Source organism: Bidens hawaiensis, unplaced genomic scaffold (genome assembly GCF_021521415.1).
Source record: "Bidens hawaiensis isolate Kalapana, Puna unplaced genomic scaffold, B.hawaiensis_p1.1 tig00053227_1, whole genome shotgun sequence".
In the NCBI taxonomy this organism is placed as follows: Eukaryota; Viridiplantae; Streptophyta; class Magnoliopsida; order Asterales; family Asteraceae; genus Bidens; species Bidens hawaiensis.
In genome coordinates, this window is record NW_027499587.1 from 42,439 (window position 1) to 68,636 (window position 26,198).

Here is a 26,198-nt window from a genome sequence, read left to right on the forward strand (position 1 = left end):
CCACCATCCATCACCACCACCGTCCGCCACCACCACCACCATCCATCACCGCCACCACCACCATCCATCACCCACCACCACCACCATCCATCACCGCCACCACCACCACCATCCATCACCGCCACCACCACCGTCCACCACCCACCATCCATCACCACCACCGTCCACCACCCACCATCCATCACCACCACCGTCCGCCACCACCACCACCATCCATCACCACCACCGTCCACCACCCACCATCCATCACCACCACCATCCATCACCACCACCACCATCCATCACCGCCACCACCACCATCCATCACCCACCACCACCACCATCCATCACCACCACCGTCCACCACCAACCAAAACCATCCATCACCACCACCCATTGTCCACCACCACCATCCACCGCCACTACCCACCGTCCGCCGCCACTACCACCATCCACCACCACCACCTTCCACCACCCACCAAAACCAAATCGGCATGGCAAGCAAAGACTAAAAACTAGATGTAACTTGAATAAATGACTTCTATCTTGTGAGATAAGTTTGACAGTTATGCAGACAGTATCAGCTTATAAAAACAAACAGTCTTATATTTTCAGCTTGCAGATCTTCAGACCACATCTTCAGTTGCAGACATGAAAACAGATGAAATCAGCTTGCAGACAGTTTATGTCTGCAAAAACAAACAGCACCTAAGGTACAAATATAATTATAGTTCATGCATCGAACACAACCCTTTATAATCCTACCATTTACAAACAAGTCGACGACAAAAAGATCAAATTGCATTACGAGCCTCCTTGGGGATCGACTTCTCAGCAGTCAGCTACCTTAAACCTGCAATCACAAATAAATCAACCCACAAACAAATTTAACGTACAAATATAAAGCAAATATGTTAGATGAATGCTTACCTTAGTAACAAAAAGAAAACAGGACATAATGGAGCATTTAATCAAACCACAACGAAACTGTAGGTAGTCGGATGAAGGCTGGAGAAAGATCCGTAGCCGCAGACGCGGTTTTAAATTCAAAATTTTCAAATAATTCCTAAACTTAATGTGAAGACATCTTGTTATACCTAATATCACTAAAAAAGCTATTGTGATTCCAACAACCAAAGGAAAATCAAACATGTGCGTAGAGCAAACCCATGGCAGGGTGACAACTTGTATCAACAAAATCAACCAAAAACAATAGTTTTCTTAAAAATTACCTAAACACAATAGGGATTCAACCGAACCGACTACTGTTTAATTCCATATTCACTATAAAAATTACCAAAACAAACATGATCGACAAACTTAACCAAACATAATCAACAAAATTAACCAAGAAGAAGATTCAACAAAAGAATAAACACATACCTGAAAAAAATGAAGAGAATGGAAAGAAGAATAGGTATTTATAATGAGCGTAAGAGAAGATGAAAGAAAAACCAGAGAATTAATGGAGCAAATGTCGATCCGTTTCAATTTATTATGTATTATAACTGTCCAACTCAATTGATGCATATTCATTGTAATTGAATCCTGAAGATGAATTGGAAGGTCACCTTAATTGCAATAAGTGTTGCATGAGATACTTGAAAAGTCCACTAATGAACATGTCACCTACTCTTAAGTAAACATTAAGCATCTACATTCTACTCTTAAGTAATCACCATTTCCTAACCCCAGTAACCTCTAAATCAACCTACCATTATTTCATTTCACACAAATATGGCTTGATTAGTTAATTGTTATCATGTTTAGAAGATGATGGTTTGATTACGTTTTTAATAGTAATTATCCATGTTGTATTCATATATATAGTTGATTTATAATTTTCATAAATAAAAAAAATAATAAAAAAACTTCTAACCATGGTAATAATAATATAGTATGATAAAAACCCTGATAATATAATCTCTTATAGGGTCGTCAAGTGATAATATGATGACTACCGCAAAAGCAAAGAATGTGAAGAAATGGCTATTATTTCGGGAGGCTCTTCACAAGAGAAAATACGAGATGTAAGAAAACTTGTGACTTTGAAGAGCATAGATCTGTCTATTTCATTCATAAATTGATAGTGGTGATGAGAAAAAAGATGTTAAGAACAAGGAAGGAAGCATGTAACGTGTCTTATAACGAATTCTTGCTATGATAAAGATGATTTACAACAAATATGACGAGTTGTGTCTTCAATATGAAAATTGTAATTATTGAAATCGACAATTCGAAAGTTAAGAGTAAAAGCTTCAGAATGAAAACTTTAAACTTAGATAACTTGATAAATGTTTACAACATACAAATATTGGTTTGATAGAATATACTTTAAATTTGAGATTGTTCATCTTAGCACAAAGTTGAAAAACACAATTTTCTTTTGTTGTTCATTTGTCTGACACTTTATTATTATCATTTTAAGTTCAATAAGAAATAAAAACTTGATTGAATTTCAAAAGAACGGTGACCTTCTAAATGTCGGTTTATATTTAAATTTTCAAACATATAAAAGTACCTTTTAAGTAGCATCATTAAATTAGTCACTAAAGTTATTCTACAAAGGGTAACAAAAATGAGAAGTGTGAGAAGCCATAAATAATTAACATGTGTCAAGTGGGGACCAAAAGAAAAAGGGTATAGAGGTAATTGTACATATTTTCTCTCTCCACATGCAAGGCACATGTTAATACCCCATCATTTTAGAACGTCTATAACTTTTTCGTATGATATTTTTTATAAAAAAAAATTCATCATAATAACAAGCGTTTTTTTATCTTTAATATGAGTATGATTTTTGTTATATAAAATTTAAAACAAAAATTATGCCATTGTGTCTTTTCGCCCACCATTGTGTCTTTTCGCTTATCATTGTGTCTTTTCAAACACCATTGTGTCTTTTCGCCCACCATTGTGTCTTTTCGCTTATCATTGTGTCTTTTCAAACACCATTGTGTCTTTTCGCAAACCATTGTGTCTTTTAGCTTATCATTGTGTCTTTTTTCGTCATTGTGTTTTTTCGTCATTGTGTCTTTCAACTCATCATTATGTTTTTTTAAATACTAATAATACCGTTGTATAATAATAATATGTAAAAATAATTATAAAATAACAACAAATTATCTAATACATAAAACGCAATGATTAATACATGTTACACAATAACTTGAAACGTAAAACACAATGGTGAATACGTATAACAAAATGACCTAAAACGTAAGACACAATGGTGAATACATATAACACACTGACCTAAAACGTAAGACACAATGATGAATATATATAACACAATGATTTGAAACGTAAAACACAGTGGAAACAACATATTACACAATGAACAACAAAAAACCCAAGCCCATTAATTTTTTTTTTATTTTTATATAACAATATGATACTCATATTAAAGATAAAAAAACGCTTATTATTATAGTGAATTTTTTTTAAAATAATGTCGTATGAAAAAGTTATGGACATTTTAAAATGATGGGGGAATTGACATTTGCCTTGCATGTGAAGAGAGAAAGTCAAGAAATGTGAGTTATTACCTTAATGCTCTTTCCATCAATTTTTATTTATTAAATTAATATCAGTCATTCAAATCTAAGATCAATGGACTGGATTCCTTCTCACCCTTCTCATTTTTGTTGTCATTTGTATTTTAACTTTTCCGCTAATGTTAAAGCACGAATTACAGGTGGAGAGATCAAGGGAGCATAGTCGGTCCATGCTACATGTTAATTTATAAATATGTTATTGTTACCACTCCTAAAATATCAAAATTTCGTATGTACACCAAAATAAGGTTATTATATTTTTAAATTTAGAAACCAAAATAAATTTCAAACCAAGAAAATTTCAAAATGCAACAAATACCAAACACACACTTTTAATAAGAGAGAAAATTTTCAAAATTGAAACTTTAACCCCATATCATATATAAGTGTGTAGGGTTTGGTATATAGGAATGGAGGACGGAATGGAATGACCTATCGTGATGGAATGGAGAAAAGTGTGTTTGGTTGATCAAAGGAATGGAATGACCTATTACCTAGTCCAGTCAATTCCCTCTAAAATACCTCAGTTTCATTCCATCCATATCTCATGTTTTTTTTTTCATTCCATTCTCTTCTTCACCCTACATCATCTTCACGGCTTCACCACCCTCCCACCACCATCAACACCCACCACCACCACCAACCACCATCGCCACTGCCACCACCATCGCCGTCCACCGCCGCCACCACCCACCTCCACCAACCATCGCCATCAGCTCCAGCCGCCCGCCACATCCATCAACATCGCCCCACCATCACACCCGCCGCCCACCGTCACCACTGCCCACCACCACCGCCCACCGTAATAACTCATTCCATTCCTTTGTTCATTCCATTACCACGCTCATCTATTCCGTCGTCCATTCCATTACCTCATACCAAACAGACCCATAATAGGCATATTTAGTGGTAACAATTTAGATTCTAGCACACATAAAAAGACTGGTACTTGGGTATTTGAGATATAGGTGACTGGAAAGTACAACTCATCATCTTGATCAAACAATACATGGGTGTGATCAAAACCCCAGGACTCTTATTGATCGAACAATAGCAAGTCCGCTGGTTTAAGACCCAATCAGTTCGGTTCATTAAAGGTTCGAACTGGTTTATAACTTGAAACCGGTTGTTTAACCGTTATTATTACTTTTTATATTCTTTTTGCAATAAGTATATGTATAATAATAACGAACAATCTACATTACTTTAAAACTGTCAATACAAACTAATGATCTAAAAACTCAATTAAAAACGCCTAACCATAAAGCAGAATCTTTAAACCGGTAAAACCAGCCGATCTAGAGACCCACCAGACCAAGCCAGTTTGTTTTGTCGTTTCCTGAAAACCATTGTTAGCAATTTAACCGATACTTTTTATCAAAACGAAAACCACACTTTAAACACCGATGAACACATGACCCAAAATTTAGAGCTCATCATCTTACATGAAATATGTGTGATATGAATCTAGGAAGCCACTTCAGAAACACTAATGGAGCATAACCGATGGTAATTACGAAGGCCCAACTCATGACGCGTCAAGTACAACCCTAGTAGCAACGCAAAAACTTAAGCATGCACATACAGGATAAAAGGTACATCACACACATGCAAGAAGTACAAGCTATGAAGCAAAACCTTTAATAGCATCTAATATGCAACTATACATAATTGTTGCCATGAGTCATTCACGTACAACATTAGAATATAAGAATGAAGCTCAATTGAGTAAAAAATAAATGAAAAATGATGATTATGTAGATAGGTATTATTAACTCTTATTATTATTTAACTCTTCAAAGACTCGTGAGCCGGCTTACTGTGTTCCTTTCCTGCATATAAAAACCTTTAAATCAAGAACACAGATAGTATTACTAGAAACTTAACCTCTCATGTGTTTAAAACCAACCAAGCCGGAAGTGCCCGAAATCAATTTTGACCCGACCCATTATCCAACCCACCTGAACCGACATTTAGTCACCTCTACAAGTGTGAATGGAAATCGGAACTTACATGTGTTGACCGAAGAGATTTGCTTACAGTTGACTTCAACAAAGGATCAGCCAGAGACCCGTCCATATTAATCTGATGGTATTGACTCTACATATATTACAAGAAATTCACATGAATCCGAAACATAATAAGAAAATTAGTAGAGGTGTCAATCTCGACCCCCATTTTTATTAAAATTCTGATATTATTGTAATAATAGTATCATTTTTGTAATCATAACTAATGCACAAAAGTGTTTGCAGGTCAACCCAACATGACCGGACCCGACCTGTTGGAAGTGACACATTTCAACCTTTACCCAACCAGCCCGGCATGTTAATCGTGTCACCTCTAGAAATAACCTATAATACCTACCGAGGGTAATGATCCTTCATCTTGGTTATCTGAAAAAGGAGAGGAGAAAAATCCTGGATCATTGATGGAGTCAATAGAACCTGTTTTAACTACACGAGGGGTGGTGGGACTCATAAAACTGTTCCTCAAATCCAAGTCAGCATCTCGAATAACCATGCTATCTACAAGTGATGGCCCCAATCTATACATCTGAATCCATAATAATGACGATGAAGATCTCACCGTGAACCCAATAATTTGCATTAATAGAGTCAGTCTCACAGAAAGTATGGCAGATTCTCCATATATCTCTGAAGAAATGTGCCTGCATGCAGTTATTTAAATTTGTACATTCAGATTTATTATATGTAGAAAACAGATAATATTATTATTAACGCCCTAAATATTGTTTGCCACTTCAAGAAAACATCATGCTATATAGCTAATATATATATATATATATATAGGATGAGTGTCATTACAGAACTGTTAAATTATTTAAGAACTTGAAGGAACCCTTGAAAACTAACGTTTTTTATAAAATTTTTTCTATGTTAACGTTCTTTGAGAGTAATTTTATCATTTTCTATATCTATATCTATATCTACGATTACAATTTTGAAAAATTAGTTTTTATACATATCTATGTTTTGTTTTACACCTATGTAAATTTGTTTGTACATAAGTTTTACATATATGTAAACTTGTGATTAGTATATGTAATCAAATTTTTTTATATAAATTATGATAAAACTACTCTTAAATAATGTTAATATATAAAAAAAATTAAAAAATTGTTTGGTTTTTAAGGGTTCCTAAGAGTTCTTAACTTTTTTAGAGTTCTTAAATGATACCAACCCTATATATATATATATATATATATAAACTGAAAGAAATATTTTTGGATCGTGCTTGTGATTTGTGAAGAAGCAGCTTCAAATTTCAAACCCTCTAAAACACTTGTTTATATAATCGAGTGTGTGTCTTAAACTTTAAACATCATCATATCATATATCCCTAATATATCATATTACATTCAATGGCTTGCTAAGTAGGAACTGTAGGTAAATCTATGTGAAAAGATAGAAACAAGCTGAAGTTTATAACATGAAAATCTACTTAGTTTTCTGCTAAATATTTTATGAACATATATTATTTTTTTTCCAATTGACTAATACAAGAATCTTTTTTAGATTATGCTGGACTAAGACTAGAAGACCATTCCATATGTATGACTGAGTCACACTTACTTCAAGAATCAGGATTTGCTTGCATATACAAATATATAATATCATTATATATGTATTTTATCCACCAATCAACCATAGGTCATTAGTTATTCATGTGAAGCGAATTCATTATCCACTTTATTCAACCCGCGTCACCATTTGCAAACTAGGGCTTAGCTATTTCATACAGAACCATAGAAAAACAAAGAGGAATGAATGCTAAGAGTAAAAACTAACCAGATTTCATGACAGAAGAGGCAGAACCACAAAATGTTGAGTAAAATTGCAGAAAACAAAAGAACAGCATAAGTCCTGCCCAAACTCTGGCTGCTACTCTCGATTGCAACCAATGCGAACAACCCAATCCCGACATTTATAAGCGAGACTCCATTATACAACGCCCCCAATGATCCGATTAAAGCACAAGCAATCTTCAAACACCAATACAACTTCAATCAATTAATAAAAAAACCGAACAATTCAAAATCATTATTAAACTATCACTCAGATCAAAACTCTAGGTCGTAACTCATAAATACAAGTTCTAGTGTTCTACATATTCTGGAGTCTTACTAGACGAAAAACACAGATACTAAATATGGATTCAATATCAATATGAAACTATCAATACAACTTCAATTAATTTGTACAAAACCGAACAATTCAAAATCATCACAAAACAACGCCTCAGATCAAACTCTAGGTATCTAGGTCATAGATTCAAGTTCTACACATTTTGGAATATAAGTATACGAATAAAAAAACATTAGTAAAAGCACAAAAACGCGCAAATCAAAATCATTACGAACAATCACTCAAATCAAAACTACAACAACCATATCCGGTAAATCCGACCTATAGAGAAGCCATTGGTCAGGCCTAGGAAGGGTAGGATGTAGGCAAACCTTCCTTCTAACCCACCCATAGGGCTGCTTCCAGAGAAACCCTCGGCCTCCACGCCAAACAAACCAACAAACAAAAGTAAAACAATATAGAAAATAGGAAGCTACCAACTACCGAAGAAAATGAAAAAGAGTAAAGTAAACATATAAAATATTAACACTCATGGTAAGGTAAACTGTAGGAAAATCTAAGCCCTTAGAAAAAGCTAAAAACGCAACTGTACCATTCCCCTAAAAGTCCTTAACCTTAATCCTACGTCTCCTCGACCTCCTATTCTGGACCATGTCGTCATAGAGATGCAATTCTATCAAAACTCTAGGCCATAAGTTCAAGTTCTAGTGTTGTACACATTCCAGAGTCTTAATAAAACGTCTAAAATTATTAAAAAAAAAAAAACAGTGAAATAACAATGCAGAGCACTAACGGATACTAATTACGGATTCAAAATCATTACAAAACTCTAGGTCACAAATTCAAGTCCTGGTGTTGTACACATTCCGAAATCTAAATTAAACGAATAAAATTATAAAAAAGACAGTAAAATCACAATGTAGAGAGCTAGCAGAAGCTAATTATGGATTCAAAATCATTAGTAAACAATCAGTCAGATCAAATTTCTAGGTCATAACTAATAAATTCAGTAAAATCGCAATGTGGAGCATTAACAAATAATAGTTATGAAATCAATCAATAAAAGTACCTGAATGTAAATAAGAATAACGGCGAATGATTGAAGCTTATCGTAATCACGAAGCCATGTCTGTATCTGAGTGTTCAATTCAAGACAAAGCATAATGATATAAACACAAACCCTAATCAATTTGCAGAGGATGCCGATCGAATGGCTACATTGAAAGAAAATAAACGGAACGTGAAGATCAATCAATCAGTGAATGTTAACCGTCTGATCGGTTAAATAATAATAATAATAATAAAGTAGGTTTTCGATTGTGTAAGTGAGAACGTGTGCGTGCTTGTGTGTGTTAATGGAGGAATAGATTTTTGAAGGGAAAAAGGACAGCATTCAACACTGGCAGGCATCAACCAACCTTTATGCCTTTTGGTTAGACCATGAGAAGCTCCACATCCAGGAATTATGAGCCACGTGGCGCCCAGTCAGAGTTATGGTTTTGTACATAGTCATAACTCTCCACATCCAGGGGTTATTCGTCACGTGGCGCCCAGTCACTTTTACACTTTTTGTTTTTTTTAAATTTTTAATAAGAATAATCAAATAACAATAATATTTTATTAAATAAAAAATTCTTGTTGAAACGAAGGGTGGAGAGCTAATCGCAGCCGTAACGGAACTCGTATACTGTGTCGCGAGCATAATCGCACTCGTAACCGCCCGTTCCTCCTTCACGTCCTCGGCTTGTTGGTCGGGCCCGAAAAACTGTTTATATATAGATGGAAGATCCATATATAGTGAATTTGGTGTAAAGGAATTTTTATAGAGTTGAAAGAGAATTTTTATAAATTTAATGAGGTTTGATTGGGGATGAAATGGTTTAATATATAAGAAATAATTTTTTTTTTTTTTAATTTTCCAATGGTCATTTTTGCAACGGTCACCTTGAATTTTGTGCCATTCTCAGCGTTGTATATACAACGCTTGCAAATTTAACTTCAACATAACGCGGGGGGCGGTGTTCCCCCCGCGTTTTGGAGCCATAACGCGGCCATAACGCACCATTACAGGTGGTCTTAGGTTAAAAAGATGTGCATTAATTTGTTACCCCTCTTGTGGTAAGTAAAGTAATGGTTTTTTACACCCCCTAAAGTTTATACGCGGTTAAGTGTTTATGAGATAAGCGGTGAATCTTGAAAGAACGGTAAGTTTGTTGTCAAGTGACGTGAGTCGTGAAAAAGACAAATGCATACGTCATGGCCCAAGTTGGCATGACATTTAACGGGTGAGATATTATGCAAGAGCCTCGTGCACCAGGTTTGTCTTTTTGTCAGTAATTAAAATTATATTAAAGAGGGTGATATATTACACTTTATGACGTTATAGGCAACGTGTATATGGTTTTTAATCTTATTCTAGATATATAATTTATTACTATCAAAAAGAATGATCAAAATCTACACGCTTCTTTGTCAAGCCATTTGAATATTATGAGTATACTTATAAACTTATTATTTTAACAAAAAGTGTATAGGTTAAAATCTAAAGACCTCAAATTTAGAGTGTTTTAGGATTTTAAAGTCGTATAAATACCTTGAATCTAAAGCGCATTTTAAGATTTAAAGCCCTTGAATCTAAAGCGCATTTTAAGATTTAAAGCCGTGTAAATTAAAATGTGAAGAAGACCTCAAATTTAGAGTACGTTTTAGGACTTCAAGGACATTAAGCCACCCTTGTAGCTTCTAACTGGTTTTAAAACTTGGGACTTGAGTTGAGCGTATGTATGTTCATGGATCTCTACTTTACACTTGGCAGAGAAAATATCCATTGCAATGGCAGTGACGGTCATGTCAATAGCAACCAATAGACGGTGGACAGTGCTTGCATTTACCTCACTTGGATGCGCTTTAGTTTACTTCGTTTGTAGAAGTGACCTATTGTATAATTCGAGTGACCGATAACAAAGATTACTCATATCAACTCACATATAAGTAGAATGGGTCACTCATAACTATCGCTCACACCAGAAAAACCTACCAAATAAGTGATTCATTTAAACCAAAATATATCACATTATCACCTGTGATTTTGGTTGGTTCAGCACTTAAAGACCATAACAAATTCATACAACACTAGCCTTTTCCATCATTTATCATAGGAAATAATCCCCTCCCCATAAAATCATATTTACTCCACAAGTTAATATTCTTGTCTGAACCGAATTCCGAAATTTACTTTTCTTACAGTAAACTATTTCCTCATCTGTGTGAAGAGCTCAGACGGAGGTTTTCCTGTTCCTCCGCTGCTGCTGCTGCCAAATGCCGAGAACCCGCTTCCTCCCTGGCTGCTAAAACCTCCAAACCCACCTACACCACACCAAATCAAAACTAATTAAGAGTCTGGTTGGATTTGACCCATAACTCTTTTGTTGACTTTTTATAACTTACTAAAAAAATTAATGCCATTACATACATAAACATAAACATTATCATTACATTAAAATTGTTACTTTTTTAATAAAATTATTTAGGATGATGTATGTGTTAAAAATGACTTTTATTTGGCAGTTATAAACAAATGCAGTGGCGAAGCCACATATTTTCGGTTTTACATATAACTTATAGGTATGATTTAACGAGCGAACCCATTCTTTTTCAGCGAGCGAACCCAGTGTTACAAATCTCCGAAAACATTTCACCGTTCGCCGGTGAAAAAACAAAAACTTGAATTTTAGAGAGAGAACAATGTCGTTTTTTTCAGTAGCATGTTGTCGTTTTTTGTGATATTTTGAGTACTTACCATTTAATTTTAGAGCACTCATGTAAACATTGTTATTAACCGTGTATTTTGTTTTAATGGTGACGATGCACTTTTGTTATGGTAGGAATATTGCGTTTTATTTATTTGGCCAAATGACCGACCCGACCCATCCGGCCCAAAAACTTTGATGTTGGAAAAAAATAGAAACCCGAAATATCGCGAACCCATAGTTAAAAATTTCTGGCTCCGCCACTGAACAAATGGATCAAAAAGTTACCTCTATGATTATAATTCTATAGCCATAAAAGATTAAAAAATTATAGAAAATAAATTACCAGAAGCCACTCCAGCAAATCCACCACCAGCCGCCGGAGCACCACCAAATCCACCACCAGCTGCTGGAGCACCACCAAATCCACTGCCAAGTGCTGGAGGAGCACCAAATCCACTACCAAATGCAGGAGCAGCACCAAATCCACCACCGCCTGTGGCAGCACCACCAAAACCACCACCACCTGTGACTGCACCACCAAAACCACCACCGCCTGCAGCTGCACCAGCGAAACCACCGGCGCCTGCAGCTGCACCACCAAAACCACCACCACCTGTAGCTGCACCACCAAAGCCACTGCCACCTGACGCCGCAGCAGCGAAGCCGCCACCTGTGGCTGCCGCAGCAAAACCACCACCACCTCCTGAGGCCAGACTAGCAAACCCACCACCGCCTGAGGCAGCAGTGGCAAAACCACCAGCAGTTTGACTGCCACCGAAACCACCTCCAAATGGACTTGGAGTAGCAGCAGTCCCATGTAAACCTGCACCAAACTGTCTTGACTGCCCAAACGAGCCAAGAACCGACCCTAAAGCCTGTTGGCCTGATCCAATCCGAGCTGGCTGTCCAAACCCTTGTCCACCACTACTTTGATTATTATTACCACCAAAGATGTTGCCAGAAACTGCACCGAAACTCGTCTGCTGAGGTGGCCGGGTAGGTTGTTGAGATTCAACACTAAATGATGCAGGTTTAAACAAACCACCACTTGGAGGAGCAGTAAAAGAAGTGGCCGGTGCAATTGATGGTGCGTTACCAAACGGTGCACCAAATGGATTCTGCTTAGGTGCAGATGGGTTTGGGGTTGAGCCAAGCCCAAACCCACCAAAGCCTCCTAATGTAGATTGAGTAGTGGTATCAGGAGCTTCTTCCTCCATCTCATCCTCCTGGGTAACCACATCCACTGGATTCGTGATGACTGGTGAGGATACCGCAGGTGGTACCAATGTTTGGGCTGGCTTTGAATTTAAGTTGAGTTGACTTTCTGAAATCGAACTGGTTAATGGTTGACTTGTGGGACCTAGAGGAGTTGAAGCCACAGGCTGAGAAGGTAAAGTTTGACCAGAAGAATTATCATTTGGCTTCAGGTCAAACTTGGGGACTGATACTGCTTGAGGTTTAGAGCTTTCACTCGTATCTCGATTCAACTTGAACGGGTCAGATTTGGAAGCGTTTAAATCTATGTTTAACGTGGGTTTAGTGGATGAGGAGATAGATGGAAATGAGAGTATAGAAGGTGGAGGTTGACTTGTGGGTCCCGAAGAAGTTGGAACCACGGGCTGAGGTAACGTTTGAACAGCAGAATTCTCACTTGGTTTCGGGTCAAACTTGGGGACTGATACTACTTGAGGTTTAGAGCTTTCACTTGTATCTGGATTCAATTTGGTTGACTCAGATTTGGAAGTGCTTAAATCTAGGTTCAACGTGGGTTTACTAGAAATGGTAGATGAAAATGAAGGAAAAGCAAGTGAAGGTCCAGATGCTGAAGTGCTCTGAGTAGCGCCTAATTTAAACCCGAACCCGGTTGATTTACCGAGTGATATAGCAGATGTTGAAGATGAGCTGGTGTCTTTAAACGAAAAGGATGATGGTGCTAAAGTAACAGGAACAGGTGACGATGCACTGGAAGACTGGCTTTCTCTTGTAGAAGCTTCCAGAGAGAAACTTTTTCCTGAAAAAGCGGTTGATGGGCTGGAACTCAATACAGCAGAAGTTTCTGGACTCTTCCTAGACCATATAGAAGAGGTTTCAGCCACTAAAGGCTTCTGGTTCCCTTCATTAACTTTACTACTGGAGTCTGAAAATTCAATAGGTTTCTTCTGGAATATATTAAATGCTGGTGACTTTGTGGTATCTGGTGAAGGTTCTGGAAAGCCCTTGGATTGTTGACTAAACTTTGGGTCTTTGACTAGCGTGTCATCAGGCTTTAAAGCAAAGGTCAAACGGTTTGACTTTTCAGCAGTCAAACTAGGTGCATCTTTTGCAGCATCTCGAGTTACAATAGAACTAGACTGATTTGATCGGGAAGCAAAACTTGATGAATCTGAACGGTAACCACTGAAGAGTGAGGAACTCAGCTGCCCCTCATAATTTTGTTTTATCTGTACATCCTGACTGCCTGCAGAACGTCACCATATAATAATAATAATAATCAGAAACCACTATTGCACAAAATTAAAATTTAATTAAAGAAGTATTTACCTCTTATTTGAGACATGTTTAAGGCACTTTTTGGAATATCATGAGAAACCACAGAACGTTCATATAACCGGGTATTAAGTTTTGGTGTAGCGGTTGGTAAGGATAATCTGGCGGGACTCAGCTGACGGTCCTCTTGCAAAAGCATCCTTTTAACAGTTGTTTTAGGAGGTTCAACACTAGCCCAGCTCTGCAACAAAGTTTATGAGGTTAAATGTTGAACATAAACTTATAATGATGTGTGCTTGATTTGGAGAAAAATTAAATACAAAATGTTACCTTATCTAGTGAGTCTATCCGCCTTCTTGCAGTTTCTGGTTCCGAACTCTTTACAGCAGTTTGTTGATTTTTCTTCATGTCCGTTTTAGTAGCAGTTGAATATGAAGAAACTAGATGTTGATTTTTTTGTGGGATTGACCGCGTTTTTTCTTGCCCTGGAGAACTGAAAGTGGTATCGTCGTATGAGATTCCAATTGTGTCAAATAACTCCTTTTTCACATTCTGTTTTTTCACAGGTTCTGTGTCTATGTTAAGCACAGCCATTTGCTTTGAAAGACATTCAGAAAGTTTATCTGCAGCTGTTAATTGTGCATTCATTGTGTTGTGTAAACTGTGCAGAGACTGAACATGCCTGCAAAACAGCATTTTCTCATTAAAATCAAACTTCATCAATAGATTAAGTTAAGATTAATGTCCTAAAATAAAAATTCATACCTTGGCGGATTATGTTTCATATGGGAAGATTTACGGTTCATTTGTGTATCACTTTTATCACCAAATCTTTGAAGCTCAAGGGTGTTTAAATGCCTCTCCAGTTCAATTAGCTGGTTTGTCAAAGTCTGGCATATGAAACTGTTATTATGGCATATTTCACCCAAATTGAACTCAACAAATCGATTAAAAAACAACTGGATACCTGATTTATCTCCAATATATGTCTACGCTTCATATCCAACTCAGAGCTCAGCTTCTGGTGATTCCATATATCCAAGTACTGACTGTCGGTAGCCTGCTTCACAATTGCTTCGATATATATTTTCCTTGCCAAGACTTAAAAGATATATAAAGCAGGAGATCAATGAATGAAAAGTTCATCAAAATGTACTATATTTGGTCATGAAAATTATAGATAACCCCCAAAAGAAAGATAAAACTTGATGTACCTTGAACAGTCTTGTCAAGAAGATGTTGAACCTCTTCAAACCCTTGATGCATTTTGTCCTACAAGGTCAGTATGACAATTATTCCAGTTTACAGAAATCTAAATTAGATTAGATCATATTTAACATTGGCAACACCATGTATTTGGTTGGATTGGGTTCATCTCCACTATAATGTAAAAAGTTGCAGTGTAACCAAAAAACTGTTTTAAGTGCCAGTTCATACAAAAGCTAAAAACAAAATACAAAATACAAAATACAAAATAGAGATAAAGATGTGGATAAAAATGAACTCACTGTCCATTTTCGGCATCTATCTGAAAGTATCAAAATGCCTTCTTCTAGTTCTGCAACAGATTGTTTATGGGCAGTAACAGAGGCATGATAGAAACCACCTGGCTCTTCAATAGAATCCAACAGAGCATCTAACTCTTTTGCCATTTCCTCAACCTGGATGAATAAAAATATTTGTAAACAAAACCAAATACTTTATGTGATCTGATCAATTTTAAAATATGTCTAGTCTGGAGGCTGTGTTATACAAACATTTATGAAGAATATATTCATCTGAATGAGTTGCAAATTGAGAAGATAATCAATGACTTCAAGAAAAAAAATCGAAAATATATAAACTGCATTAACTGAAAGTCAAAAGATAAACAAGTTGATGATCAATTACACTGTGTTGTTCAGATAAATTTGGCTCAGTATTTAATACTCTTGAAGAAGTTTGGTTTTTAAGATTTCCCTTGTCAGAAAATTTGAAGTCAAAAGATTTTGCTGGACTCGGTTGTGCATTAGAAACAACAGGCAATGATTTGGTGAACGCAGCTCCAGTTGAAGCTCCCTGGGGAAACAGATTGCTCGAAGCTGATGATCCAAATACAGAAACACCAGGCAATGATTTGGTAAATGCAGCTCCAGTTGAAGCTCCCTGGAGAAACAGATTGCTTGAGGCTGATGACCCAAAGGTAGCTCCTGTTGGATTTCCATGTGAAAGCAGATTGCTTGAAGTTGATGACCCAAATGTAGAAACAGCAGGCAATGATTTGGTGAATGCAGCTCCAGTTGAAGCTCCCTGGGGAAGCAGATTGCTCGAAGCTGAAGACCCAAATGTAGCTCCTGTCGCGCCTCCCTGAGAAAACAGGTTGCTCGTAGTTGATGACGCGAATGTAGCAGCAACAGGCAATGATTTGGTTAATGCAGCTCCAGTCGAAGCACCCTGTGGTAGCAGACTGCTTGAACTTGATGACCCAAATGTAGCTCCTGTTGCACCCCCCTGGGCAAACAGGCTGCTCGAAGTTGATGACCCGAATGTAGAAGCAACCGACAACGATTTGGTGAATGCAGCTCCAGTTGAAGCTCCCTGGGGAAGCAGATTGCTCGAAGCTGATGACCCAAATGTAGCTCCTGTTGCGCCTCCTGGGGCAAACAGGCTGCTTGAAGTTGATGACCCGAATGTAGAAACAACAGGCAATGATTTGGTGAATGCAGCTCCAGTCGAAGCTCCCTGTGGTAGCAGACTGCTTGAACTTGATGACCCAGATGTCATATTGGAAAATGAAAGTTTCTGAGGACTGGTAAAAAACGGTGTGGTCCCTAAACTCCCGGTACTGTGTTGCTTTTCTTGAACAGCAGAATTAGATGATTGGAGAGATTTCATATCAAAACTTTTAGAAGAAAACAAACCTCCACTAGAAAATGAACCTAATGAAGAGGAAGATTGCACTCCATGAGATGATTGGAGAGATTTCAAATCAAAACTTACAGAAGAAAACATGCCTCCACTAGAAAACGATCCTGATGAAGAAGATTGCCCTCCAAAAACACTGGAGGAAAAGAGTGGTCCGCTTGTAAAGGTTCCGGATGAACCTTGCAAACTGAATGGTGGTTTACTGACTGGTGATTCTGTAGAAGCTCCAAAAAGTGATTTGTTTGGTTTATCACTTGCGGCTTTTGAAGCAGAGTTAGTTGAACTCACAAGCTCGGTTGCTTTTAACAGTCCCGCCTCAAAACTGTCTTCTTTCTTAGGTAAAGAAAGTGACTGCCCTTCATCTTTACCGTTATTCGACTTTACAGTAGGAGCATCTTCTTGTGTACCACTGGGTTCATTGACTTTGGCTTTCTGCTCATCGATTTTGACTTTCTGAATATCTTGATCTTCAAGTTGCTTCTCATTGTTAACAATATTCTTCACCGAATGCTGAGAACTGAGGACAGAAGACTCTTCTTCCTCATCAGAAACAGAACTAAAATCCTCTGGCGAAGCAGACGGGCCTACGGCACTACACAAGAAGTTCTAAAATAAGAAATACGAAAGGTGGTGGTTTTGGCCCATTGATTGACAAGCGGATCGGTTTGAAATGTGTTTTGTCTCCAACGGGTCGATTTAAAAAAATTAGCTTCGTGTGGAACAAGTCATATATGTTGAATGTCATATAATTTCTAACTTAAATACATACAACCATCAAAATCGTTTTAGTCAAGATAAATTTGTAACACTGTTTTTATAATCATAATTAGAGCAACTATCTAGAAAAAAGACACAATATTGTTTAGTGGATTGACCCTGATTTGACTTGTAACAACCGAAACTTTTGACCCGTTACCCAACCCGCCATCTGGCACCCTCCACTTACTAAGCAGAAAAATGAGAAATACCTGGCAAAATGGAACATACAAAATCTTCCATCGACAGTAATGCACATAAGAATACAACAAGGTGAAACTCTTGTTTCTATTTCCCCACACTCGAGACTTATGTTCTCATCCTTGTAATCTTTGTTGATGGCGAGCCCCAGGATCATATTGTCATCATCATTATGAGCTGGAGCAGAAAACATCTTACATAAGAAACAGTATTAAATAGATATATTAACCAAGATTATTAGCAATGCCAATTTACCTTGAAGATTAATTGTTGGCAGCCATGAGTCAACCTCAATATCTACCATTGCAGCCCCATCCTCCGACCAATTAAATAGCACAATGTGTTGATTTGTGTTCTTCTTATTAGCAGCAAACGCAAGCTCACTGTGTACGATACAAAGAAAACTTGGTGTTCATTTGATTTGTTAATGGTTTGTTAAATAAAATGACTATGGGTTCATTTGGTAATCTCTACATGGCGCTAACAACATTATTTTCAAAAGTAAATCATGTAGACTAAAGGGGTAAATAACTTACAATTCATCCAAGTAACTAATAAACGTGTAGGGTCCACTTCCAGATGGAATGTCGTCTTCATTAATAGCAAGGAACGCGTCACGGAAGTTCAATGCCACTGGACTAGAAGATGGCTGTAAGACAACAAGTTTGTCATATCAGGTTTGATTTTAAATCATAAAAACATGCATGATACATTGTCATGCATGTTTATAGCCTATTATGTGCTTACATCTGTGATTTTAGCATCTTTAACACTGATGAATTGTATTAGGTTATTCTCCTCCTTCCCGTCAGGACTCAGAGAATAACATCCTAACATGATGCAATCTGGGCGAACCCACCTGACAGAATCCACTGCGAAGAAAGAATAAAGACACTTTAGATTCCATCTCAACATGTAAAGACAAGCTCACACACCAATAACATTTTAATTTGTTAAAAGAAACAAAATACAACCATTGCATGCTATATACATTGATATGCGTGGAGAACCAAGTCTGCTTATTTTGATAAGGAATAGTTTTAACCAAAGGTGCTTATGAAAGGGTTGATTCAGGTTATGTTTATCTCTTAACTAGTCAGATAGATAAATCAAAAAGGTTAGCTAAAACTAAAAAGGTCAAGTAGTCAACTGGGTCAAAAGTCGTCCAAAGCGTATTCTTAATGCATAACTCTCATTTGATGAAAAAAAGGATTATTACTCCGACCATATTTGACACCCTCCTTTTTTGTTCTAGAAAAAAGGTGGATGAAATGCATTTCTGTTCAACCCAACTCCACCAGTTTTGAACCATACCTTTTACAAGCTTATTACCTTTCACAAAAGCTTACTACTTTAATAAAATCAAGATTCGAATAGTAATATACCTTTTACAACACAACCTGGATCGTCTTCAACCAATGAATCAAACAGGAGCTTTATCCGCAACTTTTCTTTAAACTTTGTTGACATAATGCTTAAAAAATCATATTTTGCCACAGCAATATATTTTCCATTCATGCCCCAATTAACTAGACAAAGCAAAAAACAGTTTAATAAGATATGAGACATGCTATTCCGTTTTTGCCCACTTGAAAAGTATATAACTTACCAGCATCAACATTGTCCATAACATGATTAAAATCGCCTTGGCCAGCTCCACCGTATAAACTACCATCACCTGTAAGAACAACATACCGGTCCTTCAACTTTGGATTCCACTGCATGTCCTTGATGTTACTTGAGCCATTGAGTGATTTGGAGTAAGACGGTTCTTGATCCTAGAAATTAGAGAAATAGCCAAATTACAAATAGACTAACAAAGCCTCGTGTATGTACTTTAATGTCAAGGAAGAAACCATAATTCAACTTCAAATCAAACATAATTGCAGATAATATCAATGTAAATGAAATAAAAGAAAAAGAACAAACCTTATTAAGAAGGGCATCAACCGAGAAAAAATAAAGATTTAAACCAACAGAAGCTGCAAGCATTGAAGAGTCTGCAGATAATGTCAATATAGACACCTTTCCGAGAGAAACATCCACAACACTCAACTCCTGTATACAAGGACCCTGAACTCCATTTTTCAACTCTTCTGCTGCATCCATAACATCTTTCATCCTTGCAACCGAAAACCCTACCAACAACCAAGCGATAACATGTTACAGAGTCGTCAAAACCTTTTCATATATGCTCCTTGTCTATCAAAAAATATAATGCCACAAATTTTGGTACCATTTCACCACCTATGCTTTTCAATTAGCAGTTTGTGTTATAAGACCAAATTACACTAAGAACACAAACACAATGAAACCCTATACCTAGGAGTGTCAAACGATCCAAGCTGCTCATGAACTACTCGAGATCGGATCAAAAGAAAACTCGAAACGAGCCCCAGCCTCAAATAAAGCTTGTTTAATTATCGATCACAGAAGCTCGTTTCGGCTCTCCGAGCCTTAACAAGCCTTGTGTGTTTTTAAGTTTTACCCAATTTAGTCTTCCTTGTACTAATTTCACACTGCACAATCAAGCTCGAGCCAAGCTTTAGCTCAATTAAGTTACTACACGATCTCGAGCCGAGCTGAGGCTCGTTTAAGATTCTTCTCAAAAGATATATACAAATAATTAAAAACATATATAAATTAATTAATTAATTAATAATAAACAAGACAAGCTCGACCTTAAAAAACGACTCATGAACCGAGCTCGAGCATTAAAAGAAGAGCTCAAAACAAGCCAAGCTCTAGCTCCATTTCTAGCTCTCATTAGTCAAAACGACAACTCTACCTATCCCCAAACTCTAACAATTCAATTAGGAAAACGAGAGTGAGAACAAATATTATGACAGTAATGGCTTCAATAAACAGAACATGTAACCCCTACCTATCGAAACAATCCAAGCTCGAAATCAAGCTCGCATAAGCCAAAACGAGCTGAGCTCGATGTCTAGTCTAGCTCGCTTACACCCCTACCTATCCCCAAACCCTAACAATTCAATTCAATTGTGGAAATAAGAGTGACAACAAACAACATGACAGTAATAGCTTCAATAAACAGAAAATGTAAATCTAACTATCCTCTAAACAATGAAACATAAACAAAAGCCCAAACTATCTTCAATAACAGATTCTCACCAGACGAATGAGCAACAAACACTACTCCAAATCGTTCCGAAACCGCCAGCGGACGAGCCGGAAGACTGTCGAAATCGAATTTAAAATCGGCATCGGATGTAATCGGAACCGGTTCGCCGATTTTGCTAAACCGGTAGTTTCTGGTAGGAATTTGATCTCCGTCGAGTTCTTCCGTAACTTTGATAACATTTGAGCTGACGTCATTTTCCGCCATTGATGGATAGTGTAGCTAGTAGATTGAATTGAAGGATCAAATGTTTATAAGGTTTGGGCGGGAAGTTAATATAACCTAAAACCTAGAAGTAGTCAGTCTGCGTGGAGATGAAGCACCGCCTGAACCTGAGCCTGAACCTGAACCTGAACCTGAACCAACGTTTTGGTTACGAAGCTAAACGTTGCCGGACCGGTGTGACCCGTGGGATAGGGCTAGGGCCTAGGGTTAAGTTGGAATGGTGTAGACTGTTAATGAAACCGAGCCAGGATTCGGTCGGGTCAAGTTTAACTTTTGATATTCTTTAACGAATTTGGCGAGAACCGCGAGGCATGAACGACTATTGTTGTTACTCGCGGGATATAACTGCTAAAGCATGAAAACAACAAAAACACTTGCGTAGGACAAGCGAGACGGGCAATTAAGTAGACTAAAAAAGGCAAGTCGGTTATTATAAGCAGTCTAGGGCTTGCATCCATTTTGTACCTAAAGGGTTTATTTTCCGACATTAAAACATTCGGACATGGGAAGGCGATGGCAAGCTTCGATAAGCGATGTATATCTCATATGGCTAATAAAGAAAGCTAACACTAGGTTTACACGATAATTAGGTCTCAACAATTAAGGTAGCATTTATCATATCAGTTTCGTCATTAATATTTCAATTTTTTTACACCCACACTCATTATTACATCAGGATTGTTCATATGAATAAGCGTCAATTGTCTATGACAAGTCAGCCTATATTTTTGTTTGTAGCTCTCTTATCATACAGTCCTAACCACTAAGCGGAGAATTTGTAATTGGATCACAATTATTTCGGCTAATTAAGAAAAAAAAATAAAAACTAAATATTACATTCTATACTATACTAATTGAACATTTAACATTTTATTATACAACCTAACCACCTTAATACTTCACCAAACGAGAATGACAATTCGTCTAAAACTTGAATATATATTATATTAAATATTAAACACTGCATAACAAACCATAAAGAAACTCGTATAAGTTATATTTTCTAAAGTGTTGATATGCTTCTCAAATCTCAGCGTTAAATGCAACTTATCATTACTTGCTTTACATCAAGCGCCAACATCACTAGCAGTCTACTCGTCTTCATGTCATTAGTCATTTACCACCACCTTAACTCCTCTGAGTGGATATTCAATTAACCAATAGATTTACTTTGAATTTGAAATTTATAAAACTTATAAAATAACGCATTAAACATAATTTAATAAATATATGTGACGTATAAAGGTTAAACTTCAATCGAGTTATCATTATCATGTTACCTTGAATATTAATAAAATCTATTTTTTTTCTTTTTTAACCAATATCTTTTTTAACGAACCATAACTGCTACTCTTTTATGCATACTCACCCGTCAGAGAAGGGTGTGTTCCTCATTTTGTAGCCCTTTGGTATCTACATTTATGTATAACATGATAACTTGATACCTAAAATACAACTTAAATACAAAATTATAAAATTAAAAGAAATACTCATTAACCCCAAATCCTATGATAATATGAAAAATGAAATGGTCACACTGAATAATGCATAGGCACGTGTACGTTTAGTTTAACTAAGATAACATGAAAAAGACGGCATGTTTAACATTATATTTTCTCTCCTGGTAAATGTAATTATTTGCAAGCACTATGTACATACTCATGCTGGTTACCTTTGTGAATGTATATAATATATTGAACCATTACTGGTAAACTAAGACAACCAAATTCATCCTTGAATCACTGTCAAAAGTCAAAACAGCCAAACATACTTAACAGCACTTTCAAAACCTAAACAGATTCTTGTGAACTTTGGATACAACTCTACATGTCAAAGAAACCCTAGTGGTAGATCTATGTATGGCCTTTGAATCCTCATCATGCGTTTCAATAAGACTCGGGTGCCTTAAAACCTCTTTAGCATTCACCGCCTGAAAACCAAAATGTATAACAATTAAATTAAAAAAAAAAAGTTTGCATTGTTATTAGTTTACCAAATATATAGCAATTCTTCGGCTATCTTACCGTGTCATATTGCTGAATTTCACAATCTTTTATACCATGCAAGTAATCTGCAAGAAACAAGCCAAATTAAAGAGAATAAACGGTAATGAGATTTCATAAAAACAAGCATATGAATTAGAGTACTAGACCCACCTGAGTACACTGTGTCTTTGAATATTAATAAACTGCCAGGCATGAGCGTGACAGAAAACGAGGGGTAATTTGGTAAATTTCCATGACCGGTCCTTCTATTGAATCTTTATCTTCAATATTAGTTGTACTAGTCGATAAACTCAAATGGGGCGTGAAGTCCATAACAACCGGAGACCCTAAGGAAAGAATAGCCACCACTGGATAATAAGCAGGACCGTCTTGGTGAGGCTACATTTCAACAAAATAACGAGTCAATAAGGTGAAATGAAGCAATTTTGTACAAATGGCAATTTCAACTCATTTACTCACACGGGTCAAATAATGTACTCTTAAGTTGTATGGATTTTATGTTGTCCAAGGTCTTTTTTAGTGCAACCATATTTAAATTATTACTGTAATAATTATGTTTTTATGGTCACAAATAACGTGTTATTTTCTTTTTAAAAAATGTTAAAACAGTAGACGAAAAAGTGTTTGCAGGTCAAGCCTATGGCCCAACCTAACCAAGCCCGTCTCTTACCGTACTAAAAGGGATCCATTTAACTTGTTTGCAAGTCAAAGTCAAACATCTAAAGCTTCCGCGAAAGGTTCAACTACTCAAAATTAACGTGGAGGTCAAAACATATTATGATGGATTTTCAAATAAATTATAAAAGACATTAAAGAATCATGATACCATTTGGAGAATATGACAAAACCAAATTGCTACTAATATTAACAAAATAATGATTACTTAAGCCGGCGTGTTTCAAGAGACAAATGTCTCTCCTGACTACTATTCAAGATGTATGGGTCTTTCAAGGCCAAAGAGTCGAATATCATCTCATGTGTTGAATCAAGACCTTATCTAGCCTATTTATAAGCATTCTCCAACTTGGTTAACAAGAAAGACTAATGTAAGGAAATAACTAAAAACGCCTTAAAATGAAACTAATAACTCTCTAGTAATTAACTTTGGCCCATTAAAACCTACTATATATTATTACATAATAACAACAGTGGAGATTGAAAACAAATGATAAATGCAGAGTTACAAACCATTATGCCTTGGTTTGGAAGGTACTCGTTGATGAGGACATAATTGATTGCAGAAGGAAACAAAGATGATTCTTCCCTAATTTTTTCTGTGATTTTTGTCAGCCACGATGGTACTACGCATTCACAAAGAGATAATACATAAGTATATCTATAGTTTTCGAAATCAAAATGTAATGCTGGCATAATTTTAAGAGGACCGACTGAAGTAAGAAGCTACTTATATCAAAACACACACCTGCTTTTTGCATCAATTTCTACTCATTTTTTTATCATTTTAACTAATAAGCTAGATATCAACACTAATGCATTTATATACATGCATGTGAAATTTAAAAAAAAAAGTGAAATTGTCAATATAAACTATGAAATGCATATAATTTTAGTCTATGACAAGGATTAGGGCTTACGATTTTGAGGCAAAAGACCTTTTTCATGCACAATCCCTCCTGTGACAAACATCACAAACAAACAAAACTCATCATACTCGATAGAGATAAATATACAGATATTGGTCACCTGGTTTTTGAAATATTAGTTACTAAATGTAACCGGTTATTGGCAATAACTGGTTACAGTTCCTAACCAGTTTTTGAGTGAAAAATTACCAACCATTGTAACCGGTTAGGTTAGGTTAAAAACCGGTTAACCTTATTAACCTATTGAAATTAACCGCTTTCGATTAACCGGTTCCTATCTGCAAATGTGCAAATTGGGGTGTGCATGGTTCTCTTTTGGTCGGGTTTGGGTAAAAAACCGAAAATTTGATTTTTAAATGTTTGAAAACCGTTGGGTTTCAGTTTTTTGGTTTTATGTTTGGGTTCAGTTTCAGTTTTACCATATGGGCTTGAAAATTTTGGGTCGGAAAAAAAAAACTTGGGCCAAGATCATTTTTTTTGTTAATTGATAACCTATTGATTATTCATTCATGCTAAAAAAATATTCGAGATACATATTTATTAAATTCTTACAAAATTATTTAAAATAAAATATCAAAAATGAAAATCTATAAATTCTGTTTGGTTCAGTTTATTAACCTTTTTCGGTTTTTATTACATGCAAAGCCAAAACCAAACCATAATTTCGCTTTACATAAACATAAAACCAATCTATCCGTTTTTGTTTCGGTTCTGTTTTTCGGCTTGGTTTTTTTGGTTTCATGCACACCCCTAAACTGGAACTCCCTAACTGGTCCCTAACATAAGGTTAAATTCAGCTCCGTTAATAACCGGTTAGGATTTGCACCTCTAATATTTTATTGAAATTGGGAAATTGATATACCCCAATTTTGTAATCTCCTGTTTTTCAAAGTCTTCCATTTGGAACCCGGAGCTGCATAAATCTACAAAAACAAAAACCCTAATTTCCATTAGAGGGTTATTAATATTAATGCAAATAACTAACTAATACACTGCTGGAGATGATTTTGAACTGGAAATTTGTATATCATTATAACAAATAACGATAAAAAGGAGGAATTAGTTAATGGTGTTTTTTACGTACTTGATTTAGGAGTTGGGTTTGGTCGGAATTGGAAATGAAGTCCGGGATGTAAAACACCGTCGGAACAGAACCCACTTTGAACGTGTGAAGATCATCTACCGCTTCCATTTCCACCGTCGTAAATTGGATTTGTGTTAATATGCTCACTTTTGTTTACTTTGAATAGTGTTATAGAACCACTAGCCGCTAGTTATAGTTTAAGTGTTGTTTACGGTCGAGCCATCGTGGTTTCAAGTTGGGGGTGTTTTTTTGGTTATTTATTCAGGTTTCGGGTTGTTCAGGTTTGAGCTCAAAACAAATTGACACAAGAACCGACCCAAATAAGTTCGGCTTATTCGGTTTTCGGGTTAAACGGTTCGGGTAAATTCGGGTCGGGTTTCGGGTTTAACAAA

At 36.4% G+C, this 26,198-nt stretch overlaps 2 protein-coding genes and 1 pseudogene across 4 annotated transcripts; all 3 read right to left on the reverse strand.

Annotated features, from left to right (window-relative positions):
* Window positions 1-4,997: 4,997 nt before the first annotated feature.
* Window positions 4,998-9,076, reverse strand: LOC143600022 (uncharacterized). The gene is made up of 5 exons (XM_077077831.1): window positions 8,715-9,076; window positions 7,349-7,542; window positions 5,904-6,207; window positions 5,550-5,636; window positions 4,998-5,368 (listed from the first exon to the last, which is right to left on the reverse strand). Exons 1-5 carry the CDS (start codon window positions 8,805-8,807, stop codon window positions 5,333-5,335), a joined length of 714 nt encoding a protein of 237 aa, XP_076933946.1. The 5' UTR covers window positions 8,808-9,076; the 3' UTR covers window positions 4,998-5,332.
* A 1,667-nt stretch (window positions 9,077-10,743) lies between these two features.
* On the reverse strand, window positions 10,744-21,310 carry LOC143600026 (nuclear pore complex protein NUP214-like). 2 transcript variants are annotated; one of them, XM_077077834.1, is made up of 19 exons: window positions 21,244-21,310; window positions 20,881-21,213; window positions 19,675-19,883; window positions 19,355-19,523; window positions 19,131-19,274; window positions 18,493-18,617; window positions 18,282-18,394; window positions 18,001-18,128; window positions 17,757-17,922; window positions 16,878-17,380; window positions 15,775-16,802; window positions 15,393-15,545; window positions 15,099-15,156; window positions 14,852-14,985; window positions 14,650-14,774; window positions 14,215-14,566; window positions 13,939-14,125; window positions 11,741-13,855; window positions 10,744-11,011 (listed from the first exon to the last, which is right to left on the reverse strand). In XM_077077834.1, exons 2-19 carry the CDS (start codon window positions 21,092-21,094, stop codon window positions 10,896-10,898), a joined length of 6,039 nt encoding a protein of 2,012 aa, XP_076933949.1. In that variant the 5' UTR covers window positions 21,095-21,213; window positions 21,244-21,310; the 3' UTR covers window positions 10,744-10,895. The 2 variants fall into 2 exon arrangements, with proteins under 2 accessions (XP_076933949.1, XP_076933948.1); XM_077077833.1 differs by having other exon boundaries at window positions 15,775-17,380.
* A 1,578-nt stretch (window positions 21,311-22,888) lies between these two features.
* On the reverse strand, window positions 22,889-25,931 carry LOC143600023 (alkylated DNA repair protein ALKBH6 homolog; annotated as a pseudogene). Its single transcript, XR_013147403.1, has 7 exons — window positions 25,807-25,931; window positions 25,585-25,645; window positions 24,714-24,752; window positions 24,307-24,419; window positions 23,269-23,496; window positions 23,137-23,183; window positions 22,889-23,042 (listed from the first exon to the last, which is right to left on the reverse strand). The product of XR_013147403.1 is annotated as an alkylated DNA repair protein ALKBH6 homolog (transcript).
* Between the last annotated feature and the right edge of the window lie 267 nt (window positions 25,932-26,198).